Raw genomic sequence first — 26,339 nt, forward strand, 5'->3', positions numbered from 1 at the left:
CAGTAGACTTCCTAGGACCCTCAAATCCCAGTACGTAAATGGTCACCTCTGTTCCTGCGGGACTGGATTCCCTTAAGTGGTCCTGACAGGCTCCTTGGTGCTATCAAGCCTGAGCCCTCTGCCGGCCCATTCCCTGGCATTGGCATCACCCCAAGGAACCTCTTCCATCTGTTCTAGACACTTTGATAAGTGGCTTTCCATCAGTGTGCCCCATGAGCATGACAGCGTGTTCCCCAGAGCATGACAAACACCTGGATCCAGTAAGCAAATGATTTGAATTTCCTTTCACGGAAACACACGAGGGTAAACTAGCCTGGGGCACAGTCTTAGGGGGACCACTTATGCCCTACCTCAGAGGAGCATTCCTATACTGAAGGCCCTGGGTGGGGCTGGTGCAAGGGGCATCCAGGCTGGGGGATTGAGGGAATATGGGTAAGAACAATGAAATAGGGCAGGGGTTGGCAAATTCTGGCCCACAGGCCAAATCCAGTCCTCTGCTAATTTTTGTCCAATCCACGAACTGAGAATGGTTTTGTACATTCTTAAATGGTTGGAAACAATTGCAAAGAACCATATTTTGTGACACATAAAAATCATATGAAATTCACGTTTCAGTGTCCGTAAACAAAGAGCTGTTGGAACAGAGCCAGGTCCGTTTGTTTAGGCTTTGTTGACGGCCACTCTTGTGCCACAATGGCAGGGCTGAGTGCTTGCGACAGGGACCCCTGTGGCCTGCCTGCCAAGCCTAGGCAATTCACTTATCTGGCCCTTTACAAAAAGAGTTTGCTGACCCCTGAAATTGAGAAAAGGAGGCACAAAAGAGCCTGGAGGGATACTGAAAATAAATATTGTCTCCTCCTTTACATTTTATTTTTTGGCTGCACCACATGGCCTGTGGGATCTTAGTTCCCCAACCAGGGATTGAACCCAGGGCCTTGGCAGCAACAGCACCATGTTCTAACCACTGGACTTCCAGGGAATTCCCAAAAGTTTCTACATTTTACTTCATTTATTATTATTATTTTTTGCCTCCTACTTTAACCATTTTACCAGAGGTGGGACCAGAACACCACAGGACCCAATAGGGAAAAGGAAGAATGGGAGGGAAGTCTTTTAGAAATATTCACTGACAGGGAATGCCACCCAAAAGATCTAATGGAGTCCCTTCTGTCCCCCCAACCCAAGGACAAGTGCCCCTAAAGAGCTCCAACCCCCTCACTGGCCTCACTTACCAGGCCCACAGTGTTGAACAAAACGCCCGTGAACGTTGGAAGTTCATTCAGAATTCGAAGATACTGGAGTTTGGCCTGAATTGCAGAGCCCTGTGGAAACAACCCACCCAGAAGTGTGAGAAACTTGAAGTGCAGAGGAAAGGCAAACCCATGTTTTCAGGAAGGAGGCTCAACAGTTTTGGATAGGCACTAGTCAGACCAGTCAGCAAGCCCCACTGCGGGACCTTTGGGAGAAAAATCACAGGAAGGTTCCAGTTTGGACAGCTCTTGCCAGACTTTAGCATCCCACCTCCCTTCCAAAACCCTCCTGCTACCTCCAGGTCCTCATTCCTGAAGAATTGAGCTTACTCATTTTGTTCCTGGGTTAATCTCAATGCATTTCCCCAACTTCAACACCCCATGACATCTATACTTCTCTCCTGAGATCCTTGATGACCACTAGGTGCTGGCCATCCCCAACTCGATACCTTTATCCTGAGCACTCCTAACTCCCCACCCTGCTCTTCCTCTGGCAGAAAATTTCCAGCAGTGGTCCGGGCATTCCCTGGGCATTCAGGCCAGAAACCTACGAGTCACCAAGTCATCTTGATTCTACCTCTTAACTCCCTCTCCACCCTACATCCCTCTTCTCTTGCTCCATGGTCATTGCCTCAAGGTCTGCCATTTGCACCTGGCAGCCAGGTTACCTTTAGTACCAACACTCATTTCCCTTCACATCTTCAGTGAGAGGGAGCAGCCTAAAACTTAAACCACATCAGCTGCCCAATTAAACCCTTTGATGGCTCTGTGCTGCCTACAGGATGAAGGATAATCCCTCTTCACAGCACACGAGGCCCTCCACGAACAGGTTCCTGCCAACCTCTCTGGCCTCTTCTCTTGCTTGCACCCTACCCAGGAAGGTTTCTTGAACCTTCTCTACTGGTTTATGTCAGATTTCTCTGCCTGGGGATGTTCCTCCCTGCAACTCGTCTAGACAAACTCCTATCTGTCCTTTAAGACCTATCTCTGGCATTGGATGGCATCACCAACTCAAGGACAGGGAGGGCTGGCATGCTGCAGTCCATGGGATCTCAGAGTCGGACACGACTGAGAGACTGAACAACTGGCATCAAATGCACCAATTCCTGGCTTTTTTCTATCTCCTTCAGGCTGGGCTGGCTGTTTCTCCTCTAAGCTTCCAGGGAACCTGCATGGGTTGGATTTGTGACTGCCTCTGGTTTTCCCACCAGCCTATGCTTGACTCAGGGCAGAGACTCGGCTTTCTTCATCTTTATGTCTCCAGCCCAAGTGCTGGGGGGGCGGGCGGGAGGGGGGCGGCGGCGCTCTAAAATAATGTTTGCTGAGGAGATGGTTAGGAGCCCTGAAACTCTCCACTGGGAAGAAAACAATCTGATTAAATATGCACAGCAAGGTAGGAATGGCTTAACTCTCCGGGGAAATTTGCATCTTAAAAGAGAAGCTAGTTGGGCATGCAGGGAATGGGTGCGATATAAGAGGGCAACTGTGTCTGTGTCTCCATCTGCGTGTGGATTCTGGGGCCTCTCACCACTGCCTCTTAGGAGGCAAGTGGACTGAGCCTTACAAGTCAGAGAAGGGCCTTCGGGGCTGGGGAGGCAGGGAGTGGGAGTCCCTCAGAGGGCACCCCAGAAAGGGAAGGAAAGTACAGCAGTGACCTGAGCCCTCAAAGTGACCTGGAGTGCCCAGCAGTGATCTGGAGTCCTGTTATCCAGCTCAGACCTTGTCCCGTGGGGCTGGGCTTTTATCTCCCTGTACCAGGACTAATGAACTAGAAAGCTAATGGAGGACAGAGTAGTCGTTTCCATGGGAAATGTGTCTCCTCAGGTTTTGGGGCTTGTCCACACGACAGGTGCTTCACCAACAATGACTAAATCAGTGAAACAACCCAAGAATTTTTTCTGCCTGCATCTTGGTCCCTTTGCTTTGAGGATCCTGGGCTTTCCCAATGACTTGCCACTGAGCTGTCTCTGGGGGAGGCTCAGGCTTAGGGAAAAATCCTCTCCACAATCATCGTCCATATCTGGTCAAGCTGGATGTGTATCCAGGTCAAAAACAGTGGGGAGAGTCCCCAGAAGACCAGACTTGCTGGGAAACCACGCAGGAGTCCCCCAGTGCCACTAGTGCCCCAGCAGGGGGCCCCGGGGCCGACTCTGGATACCTTGGTGCCACTGGAAGGATGTGTTTGGTGTGCCTTCAGCTGCTGAGAGAGAGATTTCCGGAGGGTCTTTTCTTTGATGCCCTGTAGGAGGGAGGGGGGAAGAAAGGGTTCCAGGCCCCACTCCTTCCTAAAAGCAGAAGAAAAGTAGGAAATTAGAGAGACAAAGTGAGACAGGAAAGGAATATGGCAAGATAGAAACGGACTGAAATCGGAGACAGAGGTGGAGGAATGGAGACTAGGGAAGACAGGAGGCGGACAAGTAGAAGCTGGAGCTCAAGGGCATCTTGGTCTAGGGGTTGTGAGGAAGTCCAGTTCTCACTCTCATCCCAGGCCCATGGTCCTGAAAAGCATAGCACAGCTCAACCACTGTACCTTCTCCCTGCGTAGCTATGTGCCCCCCTCCTGAAGGGCCCTGGCACAACTCACTCCACATTCTTGAGTGAGATCTTCTGACTAGGTCGAGTAGCTGAGACAGTGATATAGATGTGGAGGGCAGCAAGGCCCAAAAGCATCTCCGGCTTGGGGTCCATTCCAAAGCGTTCTCGGATGACATCGTTCCGACTCTGCAAGAGAGGGCAGTCCAACCCATCAGTTAGAGATCTTTCAGCCACTGCACCACGGACTCACTTACATCCCAGAAGAGAATCCTGGTGTCAGTAAGCATCCCAGATCAAAGGGAAGAGGAAGGTTCTGCCCTTGGGGAAGAGACACTATTTGCTTCATTCAGCAGGTAGTTGACTGCCCCCTTCTCAGTGCCAGGTACACACAATGGCAAGGCACAAACAGGTAGAATGTCTAGGGCATTACAGAAGTGAGACATGGCACTACTCCCCTTCTTTCCTCCTGTTCCAAAAGACCTTTCTGCCTTTCTGCCTATACTCACCACTGTTCACCCCCAGCCATCTGAGGCTCCTCTACCAGTTCAGATAAGAACAAAATAAGAGAGGCACTGGGAGGGATTCTCTATAGGGCTCTGGCCCAGAAGCCCACAGTGAGAGATGGATGGCAGGCATGGGGCGGATATTCTTTTCCTTGGTGTCTGAAGATCAAAAGCAATAATGAGTCAGTCTCCCCTATGCTATCCTAAAAAGGATCTCCTGGAATTAATGGCCAAAGGTAAGACAACCCTCAGACCCTGAAGGTCAGAATCCCAGCTATCAAGGATCAGCCTAGGTTAGACCAGTTGCCCATTGTGTTGAGGTGGAACCAGAATAAGCTAAGAGACTAGAGAGCCACAGTGGTATCACTACAGCAGAGGAGAGTGTAAAAGGAATGCTTCATCAACGATCATCTATGTAGAAAATCCAACAGAATCAACACAAAAATCTACTAGAACTAATGAGTTAACAAGGTTGCAGGATATAATCAATATTTCAGTATCAACATAATCAATATACAAAACCAACCATATTTCTACATGTTTGCAACCATCAGAAACTAAAATTGAAAATCAAAACCATTTATAATAGCATCAAAAACATGAAATTATTAAGGACAATCTGTCAAAACATGTGAAAGACCTATACACTGAAAAGTACAAAACACTGTTGAGAAAAATTAGAGAAGACCTTAAGAAATATAGAAATGTACTGTCTTCATGGGTTGGAAGATTCAAACCAATGTATAGATTCAACACAATCTCGATCAGAAGCACAGCAGGTTTGAGATAGAAACTAACAAGCTAATTCTAAAATTCACACACAAATGCAAAGGTCCTAGAATGGCCAAAACAGTTTTGAAAAAGAACAAATTTGGAGGACAAACACTACCTGATTTTAAGACTTGTTAAAAAGCTTCAGTAATCAATAAGAATTATAATAATCAATAAAAAGCCTCAGCAATCAAAAAAGTGTGATGGTAGCATAAAGATCAACAAGCAGATCAACAGAATAGAATAGAGACTTCGGAAATGACCCACACATATACAGACAACTGATTTTTCACATAGGCACAAAGGCAACTAATGGGAAGAAAGGCTGCTCTTTTTAATAAATGGTCTGGAACAATTGGATATCCATATGGAAAAAAAAAAGAAATTTGATCAATGCTTTGTACCACATACTAAAGTTAACTCAAAATGGATCATAGACCTAAATGCAGAGCCTAAAATGATAATGCTTTTAGAAAAAAAACAATAGCAAAATCTTTGTGAACTTGGGCTCGGCAAAGATTTCTTAAATATGACACCATAAGCACAATCCATAAAATAAACCAAATTGACAAATTGGACTTCATCAAAATTCAAACTTCTGCTCTGTGAAAGACACTGTTTAGAGACTGGGATGAAATAATTGCAAATAACACATCCAATAAACAACTTGTATCTAGAATACACAAATAACTTTGAAAACTCCGTAATAAGTAAACAAACAACCCCAACTTAAAAAGTGGGCAAAAGATTTGAATAGATACCTCAACAAAAGAGATGCATGATGACAAAGAGGCACATGAAAAGGTGTTCAACATCATTAGTCATTAGGGAAATGCAAATGAAAACCAGAATGAGATACTTCTATACCCTATTAGAATGATGGAAATTTAAAAATACTGCCAAGTGCTGATGAGGGTGTAGAGAAACTGGGACTCTAGCATATGGCTGGTGTGAATGTAAAATGGCATGGCCACCTTGGAAAACAGTATTGGAATTCCTTCAAGAAATTAAGGAAAGATAGATCTACCATATGATCAAGTCATTCCATTCTTAGGTATTCACCCAAGAGAAAAGAAAGCATATATCATAGAAAGACTTGTATATGAATGCTCATAGAACCTTTATTTGTAGTAGCCAAAACCAGACAACCCAAATATCCATCAGCAGGTGGACTGGTTAACAAATTTTTGTATATCCATACCATAGAACAGTACTCAACAATAAAAGGGAATGAATTACTGATACACACAACAACATGAGTGGGCCTCAAAATCATGCTGAGTGAAAGAAGCAAGATCAAAATAAGTGTTTATACTGTATGATTTCATTCCTATAAAACTCTAGAAAATGCAAACTAATCTACAGTGACAGAGAGCAGGTCAGTGGCTGCCTGGGGATGGGGGTATGGATTACAGAGGAGACTGAGGAGACTTTTGGGGGTGTTGGATGTGTTTAATATCTTGATTGTGGTGATGGCTTCATGGATATAAACATATGTCAAAACTTATCAAATGGTCATTTTAAATATGTGCAGTTTGCTATGTGTCAATTAGACCTCACTAAAGCTAACTTCAGCATAAAAAGGGAATACAGCTGAACACATCATCATAAAGGGGAAAGGCAAGGTAGACAAGATCTTGTCAGCAAATTCCAAAATATCTGAATCAAACATCCATCTCTGCACCCAGCAAACATTCATTCATCCTTCAAGGCTAAGAGCATGCATCTATCCCTTCCACTGTGAAGCCTTCACTATGCCTCACCCAGGAAGAGTTGGCAAATTGCTTCCTGAGTACCCCTACTGACATTGTACCCTGCCATCCTCATACTGCCTGTCACACTGTCTTGTATTTATTTGTGCACATATCTGTCTGAGCTCTAGCAATCTGCGACAGTTCTTTGATCATTTTGATTGCCAGCACCTAGCACAGGGCCTGGCCCAGAGTAAGTGCTTCGCAAATGTTTGTGGATGAACTGATTTGAGAACTGTCTCCTTATTGGAGCTTAGAACTGAGGAGTGGGACCTCCTAGTACCCAAATGCACTTGTTAAACCAGGGTATCCTGTGAAGATGCCAGAGTTACCAGGGTTGCTTCCTCCTGAAAGTTGATGGGATCTGTCTAGACAAATAGACAAACAGACTGGTGCCCCAGACAGCCCAAGTTGCCAGGCCAACCAACTTGACCATGCCCTACCATGGTAGCCAAAAAGGAAAGAGCTACCTGAAGGTTGGCAAAATTTACAGAGCGACTCCATTGTGACAGCAGAGCAGCCTGCCTGCTTGTTTGTCCATTGATCTGTTCGTCTGGGTATCCCCAAAACCAGACTCTACCTGGATGTACAGGTACTCGAAAGCAGCAGGATCCCGACGCAGCAGCTCCACGGGGTCTTTGGGAAAGAAGCTTATCCGGAAGAGGCATTTCATTCCATGATAGTGTGTCCGCTGCACTACCTGAATCCCAGAAGTGAGAGGTGGGAGGAAAAGAGATGGGGAATCAGTGGCTGGGGTGGCAGGAGCATGCTCAGGGCCCCCTGGGCAGAGCTAGGTGCTATTTCCTACTCTGTCTTCTGCCTGGCTGATTTCAATTACCCTTGGGGAAAGTGATGAGGAGCCGAGTCTTTTTTTGCCCTTCTGACCCAAAGCGATTAGAATTTTTCAAACCACTGATCCATGACTTGGTCTTTATCAACAACCCAAGGCCCAGGACACAAGGTAGGAAGAAAGGGCTCCCGGCAACTTCTCTGACTCTTCTTGCTGTGGGGCCTTTGCCTTGCAGAGGGGCTCAGCCTCTGGCAGAGGAAGTTGCTGATGAGCAACCAAATCAAGGACTTAAAATCCTATTTGGAGGTGTAGCTGAAACAAGCTGGCAATATACCAGTAACTGCTGAAGCTGAGATGGGTAATGCGGATTCGTTATCCAATTCCTTCTACTTTGGTGTATGTTTGAGATTTTTTTTTTATAATAAAAATGCTTAAAAATCCCATTTGGAACAAGAGACCAATTGGATCCATAAGCTCCCCTGATGAGCAGGGAGGTGATTAGGCCTCCATCCAGGCAGGACATCCACCTTTTTTCCTTCATAGGTGGGAACCTAAGTCTCTGGACTACATTTGGCTGAGAACTACCCTTGAAGAATTCCTCTCTCTTAAATCCTTTCATTTTGGTGTGTCTAATTTAAGCTTTTGCTTTGCTTCCTTTAGACATTTCTTTCTGGCCGTCCCTCTCCAACTCCTTCTCTCCCTCTCTGAGAATATTCTTTTTTTAAAGCAAATGAGAAATTCTTTCTTTCTTTGGCCATGCCATGTGGCATGTGGGATCTTAGTTCCCTGACCAAGGATCGAACCCATGTCCCCTGCATTGGGAGAACAGACTCTTAACCACTGGACCGCCAGGGAAGTCTGCACTTCCTGGGAATACTGATTGGCCCTGGTTGCCTGTCTTCCTCTTCGTGGTGAATCACCATTAGTGAAACATTATCCAGCAATCCTGGATTTCACTGGCTTTTTTCCATAGGCTGGGAAGATAAGACACTTTCTCCTACTCCACTTTGAAACTTGGCATGGGTGTCACATGGGTGACATGGGTGACACACCGTCCATTCTTGGCTTCACTCAGCCCCTCCCCAGTCCACATGTGTCGGCCTCGGGGGTTTCACTAGACTCTACTCGCGGACGCTTCCATATTACAGCCCTAATCTGAAGGCTGAGTGTCCTCTCGGAGGCGGAAAAGTCTAGCAGGCAGGGACTCCATGAGATGGTGGAGTTGACACTGCTCTTCAGCTCAGCCTTCCACACAATGAATTGCCACTCCACGCCTTCCCTACTAGTGACCACCAAGACTAACAACCGTCATGCCTTTTTTAGGTTACAAGAGACATTTTACAGAATTTATTTATTTATTTATTTTGGCTGAGCTGAGTGGCTTGTGGGATCTTAGTTCCCCAAGCAGGGATTGAACCTGGGCTCTCAGCAGTGAAAACACAGGGAGTACTAACCACTGGACCACCAGGGAATTCCCAAGAGACATTTTCTTTAAAATTTTTTTTGGCTATGGACCATTTTTAAAGTCTCTATTGAATTTGTTATAATATGCTTCTATTATGTTCTGTTTTTATTTTATTTTTTCTGGCCATGAGGCATGTGGGATCTTAGCTCCTTGACCAGGGATCAAACCCACACCCCCTATATTGGAAGGTGAAGTCTTAACCGCCAGACTTCCAGGAAAGTCCCCCAAGGGACATTTTTAAAGGCCTCTGTGGGTGGTTGGGACAGACCTTGATTGAGAACTGGGACTTCTAGGAGCTGGCTGAGCAAATCATGATGAATTTTCCAGTAAGAGATTGCCTGGTGGCCTCTTGTCTACTAGAGGCCACTTGCAAAGCTATGAAGCTGTGACAGAGGAATTACTTACATAAGCCAGGGGCTGCTTGTCCTGGAGAAGCAGGAACTTGTGGTTCTGTTCTGGTCCGGCATACTCAAGGACAAGAGCAAAGTGCTCAATGTACCTCAGGGAAAGCCGGTCCTGTAATGTCACCATCACATCCTGTAAAGACAAAAGAGCCTTGAGAGAGAGATCCCTTCCAGCTCTAAGATACCTTCTGCACCCAACATGGCAGAAGGGGACTGAACATCAAGAGAGTCCTGGGGAGAAGGCTGAGGGTGGGAAAGTGGGCCAGACAGAGCCACTGGCCTTCAGGGTGGCCCAGGTGCAGGGCTACAGGATGAGAAGAGTGACCTAGGAGTGTTGCTCAGAGGCCTGGGCCCTGGAGAACACAGAAGGGGTGAAGGGAGGTCTTCCTAAACTTGGCTGGTCCAGGTAGATGGCAAAAGAAGGTCCTGGCCCTTCCTCCCCCTCCCCCCTCCATTCAACCAATGATCTCCTGAGCCTGTCCTTAGTGCCATGTGTGGGGTGGGTTCTTCCCTCAGCTTCTAATGTAAATGAGGATGTTCCCTCTGGTTTGTCCAGCAACTCTTTACTTAGGAATCAACAAAAGCCAAGGCCACAATTACATGATTTCAAAGGTACATGACTTCTGGATTCATAATCTAAATTGAATGACTTGCAGTTACTGGCAAAATATTCATCTCTGTCACCGGCTTTTAGAGATGATCAATTTAGCAACTTGAAAAATGTGTCCGTGCAGAGGAACAACATCACATGTTCTATGTACAGTCAGGAATCTGATGACTTCCAAGCTCCATCTGCTCTGCTGCCCTCCTTTTAATATTAGGGTGTCTGGAACAGATCTGTGGGGGCTGCCCACATGTCAGTTCTGACACTTCCCATCTATCTTCTGTGACTTCGGCATACACCGGCCTCTAACATGTGTGTTCCTAGAGTCAGTGTGGCTCAAGCCTCCAAGGGCCAGAGAGAAGCAGGCTTGGGAATGCAAAGCTCCCTTCTAGCCAGGGTTGCCAAACAAGCCCCTCCTCAGTGAACACTGAAAGCCAGTTTGCTATTCAAATGCTAGGCTGGAAACTGGCGAGTACTTGAGAGTATCTCTTTGTATTATGCAAGTAGCCACAGAGGCCCCAGTGTTGCTGGAGTGCTGGCACGGACAAATGAGGTCGTCTTTGCTGTTCAGCTGCAGTGGGACTGTGGATGGCCAAGCTGGTGATTGCCAAATTGTGTTACAAGTGTAATGGCCCCTGTGCCAGGCTGTCTATTCACTCAGGTACCTCTCCGGGACAAGTGGCTTGGCAGCCTGTCCAAGTTCCAATGAACAGCCAGTGCACCCTGAAGTCAGGGTATGGTCACCAGCCAGGGGCCACCATTGTTTTGGAAAGCTGGGGCTACCTGGAAGCACCGACGGTGGTGCCATTGTGAAGGGAGAAGCTACTCAGGCAAAAGAAAGTGGTAAATGCTCCAGTGTGGGAACAGATCAACAATGGCCATACCAGTCCATGATGTAACACACAGGAAGATTCTGACACACATGGACCCACTTCTTGGACTTGGACTTGGGAGGGCACTCGGACATCACTGGGTGGCTTAGTTTTAATGTCTGTCCCATAGATGGAAGCCTTCAACAGTCAAGAGACCACCTCAGGGCAGCTTTGGGAGTGTGTTTCAGTCCTAGGTTCCCTGGGGAATCCACCCAGGCCTAAGCCTTCCAAAGAAACTCTCAGTTCAATCAACACAGGTTAAATAAAGCCTAGAGTTTTGCAACTCGGCCGCTACTAGCACTTTGGACAGGACAATTCTTCATCATTTGGGGACTATTCCATTTCTTGTGGGACACTTGGCATCTCTGACCCTGAGACACTAAATGCCAGTAGCACGCCAAACCATGGGGATGACCCCACATACCCTCAGACATTCCCAAAAACTACCTGGGAGGGGGCAATGCTGACCCAGGCTGAGAATCGCTGGCAAAGGCAATTCTGAACACCTGGTAACTCCTCTTAGGGAAAGTTTCCTGGCCCACAGCTTGCTTTAGTATAGGGTTGTATTGGTCCCAGCAGGGGTACCTCAGGAGAGCCCTGGGCCAAGTGGGTTTTCTGGGCAGGTGCTGTAGCTGCCTGGCAGTCTTGTTCAGTCACTAAGTCATATCTGACTCTTGTGACTCCATGGACTGCAGCCTGCCAGGCTCTGGGAAGCATTAACTGCATGGAAACATTCACTCTGAGGATGGCATTCTCTTTCTGGAGAGAATCCAGAAGCAGCAGGAACAGATATTTCTGTCCCAGAGCAGAGTAGATCCTGGTGGTTAATGGTACATGCCTCTCCTCCTCAGGACTAAGGGAATCACTACAACTTCCAGATGCCTGGCTGAGCTGTTAAGAATCAGAGCTCTTTAGTTGCTCTTCCTGTGAAAGGAATAGCCAAAGGGACTGTTGGTGGACTTTTTTCAATCTTGGTTCAGTGCTTAAGAGCTGGTTGTTATTTAAAAAGCAAGGCATGGCTAAGCTAATCTCCTGAGAGATGGTTTGTTGATTTCTGTGTGTAAATTTGCATAGGTGTTATTGTATCAATACAAATCACTTTTGCTTTATAAATGGTTTAATGATCATCACACTCCTTAGCTCCTAAAAGTCATGAAGGACACAGGGTAACATGACACAAAGCAGTTTGTTAACAGATGTGTGCACACACGCATGCCTACACACATCCATGCACATGTACATGTATGCACACACACACACATTTACGATCACTAGCACACAGTTGGGCAGGCAACTTTCCCCCACCACAGTCATTCAAGGACTGTACGTTTTTACAACCAGGTACTTCCGGGAGCAGGAGGTCAAAGACCAAGAGCACCTTGCTCTGGCAGTGAGCAGCTCTGTGCAGACTCAGAGGAACTCCGAGACCAGCAGCTGTATGTGCTCCAGAGAGTACAGTACCAACCCGCGAGAGGAGACTTTGGGGGTACCTTAACAGTAGTCCGGCCATCAAATGTGAACGATTTGATCTGCCCATTTTCTAAGAAAACCTTCAGGACATTGGGGATGAGGAGGAGAGCTTCTTTCTTCATCATTTTCTGTGAAAGGACAAGGAGGGGGCTCATTTAGGAGGAGGGAAGTGGAAAGGAAGAGAAAGGAGTGAGTGAAGGAGAGGGAGCCAAAGGTGTGGAAGGACAGAGAGACAGACGAAAGAACTGATCAAAGATAACATTACACAGAGACCAAAAGCAAATTCTCCAAGAAGACAATGGGCCATATCCAAAGCTCACCCTTCATTTGATGTCACAGCACACCCACGGTCTACTGTGGCTCAAAGCTCCACAGCTCAGAGGGGGCTTGGCCAATAGAGACCACCACACACTGAAGGGCTGATGGGAAGTCTTAGGAGCCCACCTCACTCACCGGCTCATATCTCCTGCCTCCTTCCTTTCCACCGGGCCCTTCATACATTGAGATCACTTCCATGCCTTTGCCCTGCCAGTCTCCCTCCATCCAAGCACCTTAGGTCTTCTCTGACCTAGTCCACGCCTACTTCTCCAGTCATGTCTTATCATTCCTGGTACCCACACTGTTTTTTCATACCTGTACACCTCTAGTAACTCATCATTTGAGGACTGCCTCACTCCCTGAAGGACATTTAGCATCTCTGACTCTGAGACACTAAATGCAATAACAAGCCAAATCATTGGGATGACCCCAAACACCCTCCAGATATTCCCAAAAGCTCTCTGAGAATGGGCAGTACTGACCCTGATTGAGAACCACTTGCAAAGCCCAGTTTTGAACACCTGACAACTCCTTAAAGCTTTCTTGGCTTAGGCATTTCTGTATTTATAGAGTGGTTCATGTTAGGTTCTTGATAAACCTTTATTAAATAAAGTTTGTTCCCTCTGCCTCCCTCTTTTGATACCTGGAAAACTCCTACTCATCCTTCAAAACCCAGCTTAAATATGAATTCTGTAAAGCCTGTCTAATATCATCAGGTACTTGAACCTGGTGTTCCCACGTTGTTCCTTTAGCAACTTATACACACCTATCAGTTGTTGTTGTTCAGTCGCTAAGTCATGTCCAACTCTTTGCCACCCCATGGACTACAGCATGCCAGACCTCCTTGTCCTTCACACACCTCTCTAAGTGCTCTTAAGTATTTCCTTATGCATTCATTTTTTTAATTTTTTTTTTTAATCTTTTGGCCACAATGTGTGGCATGTGGGATCTTAGTTCCTTGACTAGGGATTGAAACCACATCCCCTGCATTGGCTGCATGGAGTCTTAACCACTAGACTGCCGGGGAAGTCCCAGTGCTCTTTTTGAAGAATGTGTGTCTTTTGTAACCAAACAGTTAATGCAGCACTGTGACTATGTCCTATTCAATCTTTGTGGCCCTGACATTGAGCAGAGTTCCCAGCACACAGATGGTGCTCAATAAATGGCTGCTGAACATATGAGCAGGAGGTGCTTAATATGTGCTCATTGATTAGACTCATTATGGAAATCCAACCATTTCCTTGGGCCAACATCATCAGTTCTAGAGGACCTGAAAAGCTGCCTCAGATGTGCAGTGTCCTGAATTCTCTGAGCCTCTGCTAAACACTCAGCACTATATTAAGCCTCATGGGGGTACAGCAAAAGCAGAGGACCAGGGTCTAGCCTTATACTGTTTTAAAAAAATTATTTATTTTTGGCTGTGCTGAGGTTTTGTTGCTGCAAGCAGCCTTTCTCTAGTTGCTGGTGAGCAGGGGCTACTCTCTAGTTGTGGTGGCTTCTCTTGTTGCAGAGCATGGGCTCAGTAGTGGGATGTAGGATCTTCCCTGACCAAGGATTGAACCTGTGACCCCCGCACTGGCAAGTGGATTCTTAACCACTAGACCACCAGGGAACTCCAAGCCTTACACTCTTACAGTGACATGGCACACACATGATCGACTAGAGAACAATAAAACCAAAACAAACCAAAAGGTATAAGTTAAGGTCTCCTAGATGAGGTGAATTGCATTTTGATTGTAAAGGAGATGGCAGGCGTGGACTATCAGAGAAGCCAGACAAGAACAGTCCAGATCTAGGGACTGTCATGGACAAGTACAAAAACATAAAGCAAGTCCTCTTGGGTCAGGGTGTGGTAGAAGGAGGGGGTGGCACTGTTGTGACATCAGGTCATTTCCTGATGGAGTCAAGCCACAATGGGGAGTGATGGGATCTAAAGTTGGAAAAGTGACTCCCTGGTTCTCTCCCTGATCCCAAGATGCTTTGCTCCCACCAAGCCCAGAGGCCCCAGATTCCCAGGCTGATGATGCTCTGTGGTGGCAGGTTTTATTTAGCACACTGGTTTGGACTCAGATAATTACTTAATTGATTTTGCTTAAAAATAGAGTTGGCAAGGAATGCCCACAGGATTTATTTTTGTTCTTGTTGCTTAATAAAGTCTGGAACACCAAGAGAAAGGGATTCTGGAGTCATCTGGGCCTGGACACCCTGCCCCCGCCCCCCAGACCTAAACAATGGGGAGGCTGCTATGGTCCATGCTGGTGGCAGCGGTGGTGGAGGGGAGTGTTGTGACATCAGGTCATTTCCTGAGCACAGCTAGGGTGGGAAGGTTGATGTCTTGGTCTCTCCCAAACAAGAGCCTCCCACCACCCGTGGTTTACCTGACCAGGAGCAACACAGTAACCTGGGGTGGGTTCTAGCCACTCTGGGGCATTTCTGTCTAGATTGGTCTGGAGTGGGGGCTTTCTTCTGCCTGTGGCTAGATGTGACATATGGAGAGGCGAGTCATGGTGGAGGGGAGAACACAAGGGAGACGAAGAAAGGGGAGGAAAAAAGGGGGGAAAGAATGGAAGGGGGAGGAGGGATACGATTCTTCACTGGGTGACCAGGCCTTGGTGGGTTTTTCTGTGATGTTGATAGCTCAGTTGGTAAAGAATCTGCCTGCAATGCAGGAGATCCAAGTTTGATTCCTGGGTTGGGAAGATCCGCTGGAGAAGGGATAGGCTACCCACTCCAGTATTCTTGGGCTTCCCTTGTGGCTCAGCTGGTAAAGAATCCACCTGCAATGTGGGAGACCTGGGTTCAATCCCTGGGTTGGGAAGATCCCCTGGAGAAGGGAAAGGCTACCCACTCTAGTATTCTGGCCTGGAGAATGCCATGGACTGTATAGTTCATAGGGTCGCAAAGCATTAGACATGACTGAGTGACTTTCACTTCACTGAGATGGGAGAAGCTGCACCTGTCTATCATGTGTGCTAAGTCTCTTCAGCCCTGTCTGACTCTTTGCGACCCTATAGACTGTAGCCCGCCAGGCTCCTCTGTCCATGGGATTCTCCAGGCAAGAAAACTGGAGTGTGTAGATCTTCCTGATCTACACACTCCAGGGATCAAACCATCTCTCTTATGTCTCCAGCACTGGCAGGCGGGCTCTTTACCACTAGCGCCACCTCGACTCTCCAAATTCAGGTCTCATTTCCTTTGGGTGTTCAGGGCTCAGGACACAAATGTACCCTTAGTGACTTGTACCTCAGCTGATACACAAGGACTCCACACAGCTCCCTTTCCTCTCTGTGGCCCCTGCTTCTCCTCAACCTCTTCTGCTGAGACTGACATGGAGCCCAGCCACCAATTATTCAGATGGCTTAGCCAGTGGGGCCCAGTTGTCCCTTGGGCTTCACAGTCTTTCTCAAATGGAGAGGGAGGAGGGCCTTGGCAGAGTTTGGGGATAAAGGTCAGGGAAATTGAGTCATAAGACATCTCTGACCTCTATCCATCCCGTCCTCTGGGTGGCTCTGCCTCAAAGAACTAGAGGGGTGCTGGTGCCCCACTGATTCTCCACTCAGGCTTGTCCTCCTGCCTTGTCTCAGCTGCAGCTGTGCTTCACTACAGAAATGTCATGGGCCTCCCGAGAGCCCAGTCCATGACAGCCTTGAAGGCACACAGCACCTGTTAGCGCTGCTGGCCTCCTCCCACCCGCCCCCGTGGGATATCACCAACTTCTGCCGACTCCTGGAGGACTTGGAGTTATCATCCATGGCTGCCTAATACACATCTTTATGTGCTCTACCCGCCTCTTCTCATTTGCTTATCTGCAGCAGACAGCTCAGTTCATGTTAACCCCATAAGGCAGTGAGAAAGACAGTGGGCTGGCCACGACCCCTCCAGATTGGCTGCTACATGACATGGGTGGTCAAACACCACCTGCTCCTCAAAACCCCATCACCCAGTGGTGGATTCTATACTGTCTCAATCTGAGTCGCCTGTCCTCCCAACATCACTGAGAGGAATCCAGAGGCAGGGAACAGGTATCTATTTTGCATCCCTTGTAGTGCTGGGAACACAGCAGGCATCTAATGTTAATAAAAGTTCTGTGACTTAATGAGAGTCTATATCATTTCCCCTAGGCTGCTTCGCCCTTCACTGCCCAGTCTTCTCTAGTTGAGACCTGGAGTTGCAGGATCACTTCAACATGCTGAGGGCTCAATTTCGCCACATCTTCAGAAAACCACTACTTCCTTCCTGTTTCTATCAAGTAGCCAAATGATGTTTATGGAGCACTTGTTCTGAGTACTGTGCTAGAGATGGAAATTTCTTGAAGTACCATGAGGCTTCTGAGTGAACTGATATATATTCCTTCTCTCCACGATGCCCAGGGCTTCTCTGGATGCCACGCACCCCTCACTCGCTCCCCACCCAGAGCCCCAAGGTCCCCCCTCTGACCCCTTCATAATGCTGTCCACCTTGAGGAGCAGCAGATGAGCAACTGGCCAAAAGGGATACTTCGACAGCCTGGCTGACTCTGGCCAAGGGCTGAGGGGAGGAGGCGAAAGCTCACTTACTGCATCTGTTTCTCCAACTGCCACCTGCTCGGAAAATCGGACCTTCACAGGATTGGATCTCAGCTTGGCCTTCTTTGCCGCACTGATGAAGGCAGATTTGGGGGACTGGAAAAAACAGAGAGGGCTCATGAGTTCACCATACTTGGAGAAAACCTGACATTTGCTGCATGGAGTTAAGATGTCTCAGTACGGGTACCCCCCTTTGCCTTGTGGATCAATAAGCCAATAAATAAGTATTGATTCCCTACTAGGTGCAAGACAATGTGCTAAGTGCTTCCTTAGATGATTGGTATGTTCTGAGTAAGCTGGGCATGAATCAAATTTGAGTAAATTGAATCCCATTATTAATGCTCTAGGCCTAGGGGAGTTTGCAAAAATTCTTTGTAATAACGTACACTGAAATTTTATATATTTGGTTTCCTTAATGTGAGATATACCTAAATGGTGGTTTTTATTACATCTGAATATGAACATTGCAAAGGATTTACGGAAATAATCTTATTCATTTCAAAGATATGTCCTGCCCCTAGGAAGGAGGTTCATAGAAAATATTATTTTAGATGCAGAAGAAAGGAGGCTTAGCACGCCAAAATGATTTATCCACAGTTTCTACACTATTTGACAGAAGAGATATTAGCAATTTTACCCAGGTGTCCTGGCTTCCTAGTTCTAGGCTTTCTACTACTTTGTTCATCCAACTCTGTAGAGACACTCAAACAATCAGCTAGGGTCTCTCGTTTTTGAAAACTCCCACAAATTCAGCAGGATGCATGGTTAGCAAATGCTGGAAACTGAGTCTTTCCTGGGTGCACTGTGGATTTGAGAAAACGCAGGAGTCCTAGTGAGGGGCACCCTCATGTCTCTGGGGCATTTATTCATTCGTGTAACAAATTTTTGGAGGGCCCACTCGGTGCCAAGCACTGTTCTATGTGACGAGGATCTAGCAGTGAATAAGACGGACAAAACTTTCTGGCCTCAAGGAGTGCCTATCCTAGCAGGGACAGACAGACAGACAAGAAATAGAGAAACACCTCTCAGGAGGCAAATAAGGGCTATGAGAACAAAATGAGCAGACTGAGGGACCACAGCAGAGATTGAAGTCATGAGGGTGAGAGTGGTGGGGGTGTTATTTTAGACAAGACAGGCGGGGAAGACCTCTTTCAGGAGGTGACATTTAAGCAGAGGACTGAAGGAAGTGAGGGAGAGACAACCATCAGGATATCTGGAGAAAGAGCCTTCCAAACAGAAAGAACAAGACAGTGTCTGAGGTGGGAGGAGGACTGGGGTGCATGAGGAACAGTCAGGAAGCCAAGTGTGGCCACAGCTGAGTGAGTGGGGAGCTGGGGGCTGCGTCAGGCAGGGCCTTGTGCGTCCATGCGTGCATGCTAAGTCATTCTGGTCATGTTCGACTCTGTGTGACCTTATGGACTGTAGCCTGCCAGGCTCTTCTCAGGCAAGAATATTGGCATGGGTTATCATGCCGTCTTCCAGGGGATCTTCCCAACCCAGGGATCGAACCTGCGTCTCTTATGTCTCCTGCATTGGCAGGCAGATTCTTTACCTCTGGTGCCACCTGGGAAGCCCAGGGCCTTGCAAGCCATGGCAAAAACTTTGGCTCTTGCTCCAGTGGAAGGCTTTGAACGGTTTCGCTCAGTCATGTCTGACTCTGTGTGACCCCATGGACTGTAGCCTGCTAGGCTCTCTGTCCATGGAATTCTCCAGGCAGGAGTATTTGAGTGGGTTGCCATGCCCTTCTCCAGGGGATTTCCCTGACCCAGGGATTGAACCCAGGTCTCCCACATTTCAGGCAGATTCTTTACCATCTGAGCCACCGGGGAAGTCCTTTTCCTCATCTCAGTAGATGGCATCTCCAGTCTTCCAGTTGACTCCTTTCTTTTTCTCACCTCCCACAACTGATCCATCAACATAACTTCTTGGTGCTATCTTCAGAATCTAGCCAGAATCCACTTACTTGTCATCATAGCACCATTATTACCATCCTGGCGCAAGCCTCCATCATGTTTTAACTGTATTCTTGCAGGAGACTCCAAACTGGTCTCCCTCCTCCGGCCGCCAGTCTCTGGTACTATTTTCCACACAGCAGACAGAGGCGTCCTTTTTAAATGCAAGTCAGACCCTGTCTGTTCAAAACCTTCCAGTGGAACAAAATCCAAAGTTTTTGCCTTGGCTTACAAGGCCTGGACTTCCCAGGCAGCACTAGTGGTAAAGAATCTGCCTATCAATGCAGGAGACGTAAGAGACGCAGGTTCGATCCCTGGGTTGGGAAGATCCCCTGGAGTCGGACACGACTGAAATGACTTAGCATGCACACACGCACAAGGCCCTACCTGACGCAGCCCCCAGCTGCCTCTCTGAACAGGACCTCTCCAGTAAGGAAGGAGGAAATCAGGTTTGGGGCTCTTTCAAACCACCACCACTACCAGCCTCGCCACGCAGCCTGTGAGCCCTATAATCAAGCATTTCTTTGTGTTCCCAGCCCTGAAGGGTCCCTGCCAGCTGGGAAGGCAATACATTAAGCAATTTTCTGCCATTAATGCTGTAGTTGAGATTCATTTACCAGATCAGCCACAGGAGGGCAGGGCCCTAAGATAAAGACACACCAGAAACAAACGTCCTCATCAGCTCTTGGGCCCTGGTCCCAGCTGTGTTCTCTTCCGGAGCCAACAATCTCATTCCCCACGGAGGGCAGATTGCAGAAAGCCACCTGTTCAACCCGAGTCCAGCCGAACCTCAGGCAGTGGGTCTCCGTCCTGGCTAGAGGGCAGAAATACCGGAGGGAGGAGCTTTACAAAGCACCAGTACCCAGTCCCCGCCCCCGATCAATGACATCAAATTCCTGAGGATAGGACCCAGGTATTAAGCTTCGAATGATTTCAAAATACAGCTAAGGTTGGGAACCACTGCACTAAAGCAATCTTAGACTTCTCATCCCGAGCCACAGGGACAATTTGTAGGCAGCAGAGAATACAGCACAAGGAAATCCAGGGCTGGAGATGGTTGCAGAAAGTGATTATGGTGCCGATTGTTCACAGGAGTCCAGGAATGCCTTTGTGTTACATAGCTTGGTGCTCAGATCCTGGGGGCGGGGGGTGGGGGGGCATGGGCTATGGCAGGAACAAGGGAAGGGGCGAGGCAGAAAGATCTGTAGTTCTGTTCAGGCAGCTCTGTTTGACTCGTCTCCACAGTAGTCCCATTTCCACTGGAGGTAGAGGAACTCTTTGTTCCACCCGACAGTCACCCTGTCTTTTCCCTGTGATCATCTGTCGTCCTCGAATATCCTCATGTACAGTGTGGAATGAGGCATCTCTAGAGACCTGAATGGGCCATGTAGTCCGCCCTTCATTTTTACATAGGAAATGGAGCCCAGGGAAGAGGCTATGGTTTATTCAAAGTGTCAAAATAATTGAGTAGTGGAGCAAAACCCAGAACCTAGATTTTCTGAGTCTTGGATTAGCTATATAATCCCCTGCAGTGGACTGAAGCTGGAAGTCCATTCCTGGTCTTTTGTTCAATGGTCTGGTTCTATCTTGGTCCCAGTGAATGGATTTGTGCAAATAAAGAACCCTAACTGGTACCCTATAGGCAGAGGGGACAGCCTCTTTGCTATCTCTACCAAAAGTCCATGATTAGATCCTGTCCTAGAGATACAACAACAAAAAAACTCAGATATTTATAGGAGCAAAAGCAGCAAGCAGGATTGGCAGTATTTTCAAGGATTTTAGTCATTTCCAGTGTCTGTTGCACGGCCATTTTCAGCTTGCTTGTGCCTCATTACTCACTGACCCCTGCCTGTTGGTTTCTAAGACTCCATCCTATTCTCAGTCTTCAGCCTCGATCACTGGCAGTGACTCACTCATCGCCAGCTGGTCTCTGCTATATGTCATGGAGTCATGTCTAACCTTGTGCTTTGACACAGATGACGCCTGCCTTGCAGTGTGACATGAGTGACTCTCAAAGGTTGCCCTGTCCCAAAGCATCTTCAGAGTACAACTATGGGGCCTGAAGTTTTTGATACTAGAGTGGCCCATCTGAACTAAAGTATTAAGAATTGGGAAGGCCCTGGCCCAAATTCAAATGTAGTACCTGGAAGGAGTAACGAACACACTTCAGAGGCCAGCAGATTATGGGCCTGTGTGGGCCAGCTCCTGTCTACCACTTGTTTTTTGTAAATAAAGCTTTATTAGAACACAGCCATTCTCTTCATTTCTGCATTGCCTATGGCTACTTCTGTACTACCACACATGGTCTGCACGCATGTGTGCTAAGTCACTTAATTTGTGTCTGACTCTTTTGTGATCCCATGGACTGCAGTCTGCCAGGCTCCTCTATCCATAGGATTTCCCAGGTAAGAATACTGCAGTGGCTTGGCATTTCCTTTTCCAGGGGATCTTCCTGACCCAGGAATTGAACCCACGGCTCCTGACACTCCTGACACAATGCCTCCTGCATTGCAGGCAAATTTTTTACTGCTGAACCCCTGGGGAAGCACAAAGCCTAGAGTATTTACTTTATGGTCCTTTACAGAAGTTCACAGACTCCTGCACTAACTTATTAGCATACTCTCACTCACTGTTTCTAAACCTTACCTGATGCATAAAATCACCAGGAAATGCTCATTAAAACACAGATTTCTTTGGGCATTCCCTGAAGTCCAGTGGTTAGGGCTCTGCACTGTCATTGCCAGGGCACAGGTTCAGTCTCTGGCCAGGGACTAAGAACCCACAAGCCGAGCGGCATGGCCAGAAACAAAGCAAACAGACTTCTCAGCCCATTGCAGGCTTCAAAGGTCAGGCTCTGAGAGGGCAGGGCCCAGGAATTGCTGAAAATGTCCTAATCCACAAAGCACAGATTAATTGAGCACCTTAAAGCTGGGACATCTAAGCTCCTGACTGACCCCATTTTTCCTCTAAGCAGCTGGAAGTCTCATTTTGCAACAGGCACCCTTTCTGGCAAAAATGAATTTTGGCTTGAAACACGGGACTAGAATTTCTAAGCACCTCCAGGGCCATTGCAAGCCCCTTGAAGTAAATATGAAGCCAGCAGCTTGGTGGAATAAGCAATAGAGGAGAGAGTCTGCCTTCTCCTTCGGGGCTGAATTCAGCAGCTGGTGATTCTTCGACCATTTTTTAATTTGGTGGCTCTATTCGTACAGATTTCAGGGTTGTGTTCACATATCTTGGCCGAAGACAGGTATACAGCCGAATGTTTGAAGTGTACGACAGGGCCCCACTTTGATAATTGTGAAAGGATTTGAAGAACATGGAGCTCAGGTTCCGGAAGCTTTAACAGCCTCCTGGTTTCCCCTTCTGCTGCCTCATTTTCTCTGACACCAGAACCTACTTATAAGCAATTCCCGTAGCAATCATTGTGGGAGCCTGGGACTATGGAGGGCCATCCTGATCCCAGGGGCCCACTGATAAGGGACCTGGGGGTCCTTCCTTCCTGCATTCAGGACTGCCTGCAGGGGAACATGTCCTCTCCCTGGATTTCAAGGCCCCCCAACACCACACATAACCCTCACTCCCCATCGATCCCCTAGTCAGTTATTCTGCCCACAGCTTCTTCCCGTTTCTGTGCCTACGTCATGCTGTCTCTTCACCATCCCCACCCTTCAGGGCTCCCTGGTGTCCCTCTTGCTCAATAAATGCCATTTCCAAAACCCAGCTCAAATTCTACCTTAGTCCTGAATCCTTTCCCAACCTTGCCATTCCCCTCCCTGGATTTCCTGTAGTCCTCTTTTGTGAATCCACATAGCCATCACTCATCCCTCCAACTAGGTTGTAAAAGAAGAGGTGACATTTTGCATTACTGTGTCTCCCCCAGCACCAAGCACAGAGGAGGCACAGAAGACAGTCGTTGATTGCGGGGGCTAGTATTGAATTAATTCATCAATCCAGCAAATAGGACTTGAGTACCTACTGTCTGTCAGGCCCTATACTCAAGAAGCTCTGTGGAAAACCAGTTCTTCTGCAGTAGTTCCCATGATTTTGGCTTTTTTTCTGGACGGGTGGCTTCAAGCAGAGGGGACTGAGACTCTCCGGGTACAGGCTGTTTTCAGAACCAGAAAACTAGTTTCATTTGAAGGGACTGTCTGCTTGCTTTGCCAGCACTGTTCTAGGTCACTAGTCAGTACTTTATTTTAAAATATTTATTGAGGACAAATGACGTGGCAAGGTCTAAGGGTACTGAAATTAATGCAAATTCAGTCAATCATGGGGAATAGTTGATCATTCAAAGATTAAAGAACATTCTTAAATATATATAGACTTAATAAGTGGCTTCCTATGCAATACTGTTTGAGGATCCCTGGGAAAGGATCCCTATGGCTGCTCAAAATACTCCCCAATGGTCTGCTACGGTAAGAGTCACTCTCTTAAAAAGAAAATGCCATCTGAAAAAGACTACACATTAGACTGTGCACCTTGGCTACATATCAGAATCATGCAAAAGATCAATACCTGGGCTCCATCCCCACAGCTTGTAATTCAATTGGTCAGGGCTAGAGCCCAAGGATCAATATGTTTAAGAGTTCTCAGAAAGTTCTAATGTATAGCCAGGGTAGAGAACCACTGTATTAGACTATTGCCAACTATACAATGTACAAGTGGCAGGACCCTTAAAGACAGTCTGGTTCAATGTTTCCCAGATTCTGCTGAGCATCAGAATTATTTACTTGTGGCTCTTATTAAAAGTACAGATTCTTGAGCCACAACGTGAACCTATCAGGAGGAGACTGTCTTCTGAGAGACGGTCAAGCCTGCACATGAGAGTTTGATAAGAAGAAGCAGTCTTCATGCACCCATGAGATATCAAGTGCTACCTTGTTATGTGATGTAGGAGCTACAGCAGTAACGTCTGCTGGGGGTGGGGTGCGGTCTTCAAGGAGCTTTCACTTCAGTGTAAGAGAGAAGATTCTCTCACTTGATTTTGTTATTCACAGTTGTGTTAACACTGAACTAATGAATACTGAACAACTGTTCCTAGGGGGATTGTGTGTGTGTCTCACATAGATTATAATCTTAAATTCTAAAAACAATTCATCCTGGTAGATTCGATTTTATTTCGCCAGGGGAAAATGAGGTTCTGAAGTGTTAAGTGACTTGCCTGATGCCACCCCGCTAAGAGGTATCAGAGCTGGCATTCAAACCCCATCCCACTGTCCCCTAGCTGGAGTTTCCTGGACTACACTGCACTGCCCCCTACCGTCTCCATCCTCAGGGCGACTCTGCATGACAACTAAAATAAGACAGAGCATCATTCTGCCTGACCTCAGCTGGGAACAGGTACATTGGGAGACTCAAATGTTTCATGCTCCGCATATGGCAGCAAACAACCAGGAAAGCGCTGTAAGTCTGGATTTTGGAGTTACAAATAAATTTTAGGAAGTGGGTAAATTTGCAAATATGGAACCTATGAATAATGAGGACTGACTATACATGTTTTTTTTTAACTTTTTATTTTTACTTTATTTTACTTTATAATACTATATTGCTGACTATACATGTTTGCAAGGCTAACATTTGGTCGGGACGTGCTGGGATGGCCATACCTGTTGTAAACCATTGAGGGATTTTTGCTCACTGACTGATAAGTAGTCTGTGTCCTAAGCTTTTTGGGTGCCACCTGATCTCTCCCCTGGAACCTCTTTATTAAAGATCAACCAACAAAGGGTTAACACTTGGCACAGTTAGGTGGCCTGCAAGACTCTGCTCCACCGCCCGTGGCTGGCTTACATTCTCATTGGAAGGCCCTTCCTGTATAGGTTGCTAACTGTTTTGACTATCACTTCTGTGTATATGTGCTCTCATACTTTTCTATGTTTCTAGGGTTTAGAGGAGCTTCTCTGGTGGCTCAGTGGTAAAGAATCTGCCTGGAATGCAGGAGACCCGGGTTCGATCCCTGGGTCAGGAAGATCCCCTGCAGAAGGTAATGGCAACTCCAGTATTGTTGCCTAGAGAATCCTCATGGACAGAAGAGCCTGGTGGGCTATAATCCACAGGGTTGCAAAGAGTCAGACATGACTGAAGCAACTTAGCAGGAGCAGCAGGGTTGAGAGGGCACAAGGCCAAGAACTAGAATGTAAGCTCTCCAAGGGTAGGAACCCTGTTTGTCCTGTGTGCTGCTATATTCCCAGCCTGGAAGAGTGCCTAGAATAGTGGGCATTCAGTAAAGGTTTGATAAACAAATTAATGAACTAGAAACTTTCACTGAGGTTAGTCAGGCAAAGATGTTTGGAAGACATGAGTCTTAAGGCAGGTATTCAAGGAAGGAGCCATGTGTTACAAGAGATGTGGATTACAAGAAGGATAGAAGTCTACAGGGTGGTGAGAACTAAGAAATGGACAAGGAAGAGGAGAGCACCCTGGCCGTGACAAAGAGGTGTTGGGGGCACTGGGATGAGAGTTGGGACAGAGATGGGGGAATGTTAGGCTCTTTATTCTGCACCTAAGTTTGGACGCTTGAGTTTGATTTAGGTTTCCTTTATTCCAACAAATACTGAGCATCTATTCTGTCAGATACTGTTCCAGGTGCTAGTGATACAGCAGTGAACCACAGTCTACTCTCATGGAAAGCAGTCTGGCAGTTTCTTAATAAACTAAACATACACTCAGTATATGGCTGGACAATCACACTTTTGGGCATTTGTCCTAGAGAAACGAAAACTTATGCTCACAAAAAACCCTGTACATGAATGTTTATAGCAGCTTTAATATCACACTAGCCAAAGCCTGGAAGGAACCAAGATGTTCTTCAATGGGTGGATGACTAAACAGTAGTACATCCATACCATGGAATACTACTCAGCAATAAAAAAGGAGCAAACTATTAATACAAGCAATGGCTTGGATGAATTTCGAGGGCATTGTGCAGAGTGAAAAAATCCAGTCCCCAAAGGTTACATACTTTATGATTCCATTTATATAATATTCTTGAAATGATGAAATTACAGGAATGGAGAACAGATTAGTGGTTGACATGGATTGAGGGTGGGGAGTAGGTGCCCCATAAAAGGGCAACATGAGGCATCC

General features: G+C 47.0%; 1 protein-coding gene across 1 annotated transcript in view; it reads right to left on the minus strand.

Annotated features, from left to right (window-relative positions):
* Window positions 1-26,339, minus strand: part of FRMPD3 (FERM and PDZ domain containing 3) — a gene marked incomplete at its 3' end in the record, with an annotated part of 68,143 nt that overhangs the window by 12,267 nt on the left and 29,537 nt on the right. Inside the window, 7 exon segments of the mRNA XM_018044100.1 lie at window positions 1,233-1,322; window positions 3,409-3,535; window positions 3,835-3,971; window positions 7,391-7,510; window positions 9,471-9,602; window positions 12,436-12,543; window positions 17,290-17,394. Of these exon segments, the coding sequence (XP_017899589.1) occupies window positions 1,233-1,322; window positions 3,409-3,535; window positions 3,835-3,971; window positions 7,391-7,510; window positions 9,471-9,602; window positions 12,436-12,543; window positions 17,290-17,394 (819 nt within the window).

Source organism: Capra hircus, assembly GCF_001704415.2.
Source record: "Capra hircus breed San Clemente chromosome X unlocalized genomic scaffold, ASM170441v1, whole genome shotgun sequence".
Lineage (NCBI taxonomy): Eukaryota > Metazoa > Chordata > Mammalia > Artiodactyla > Bovidae > Capra > Capra hircus.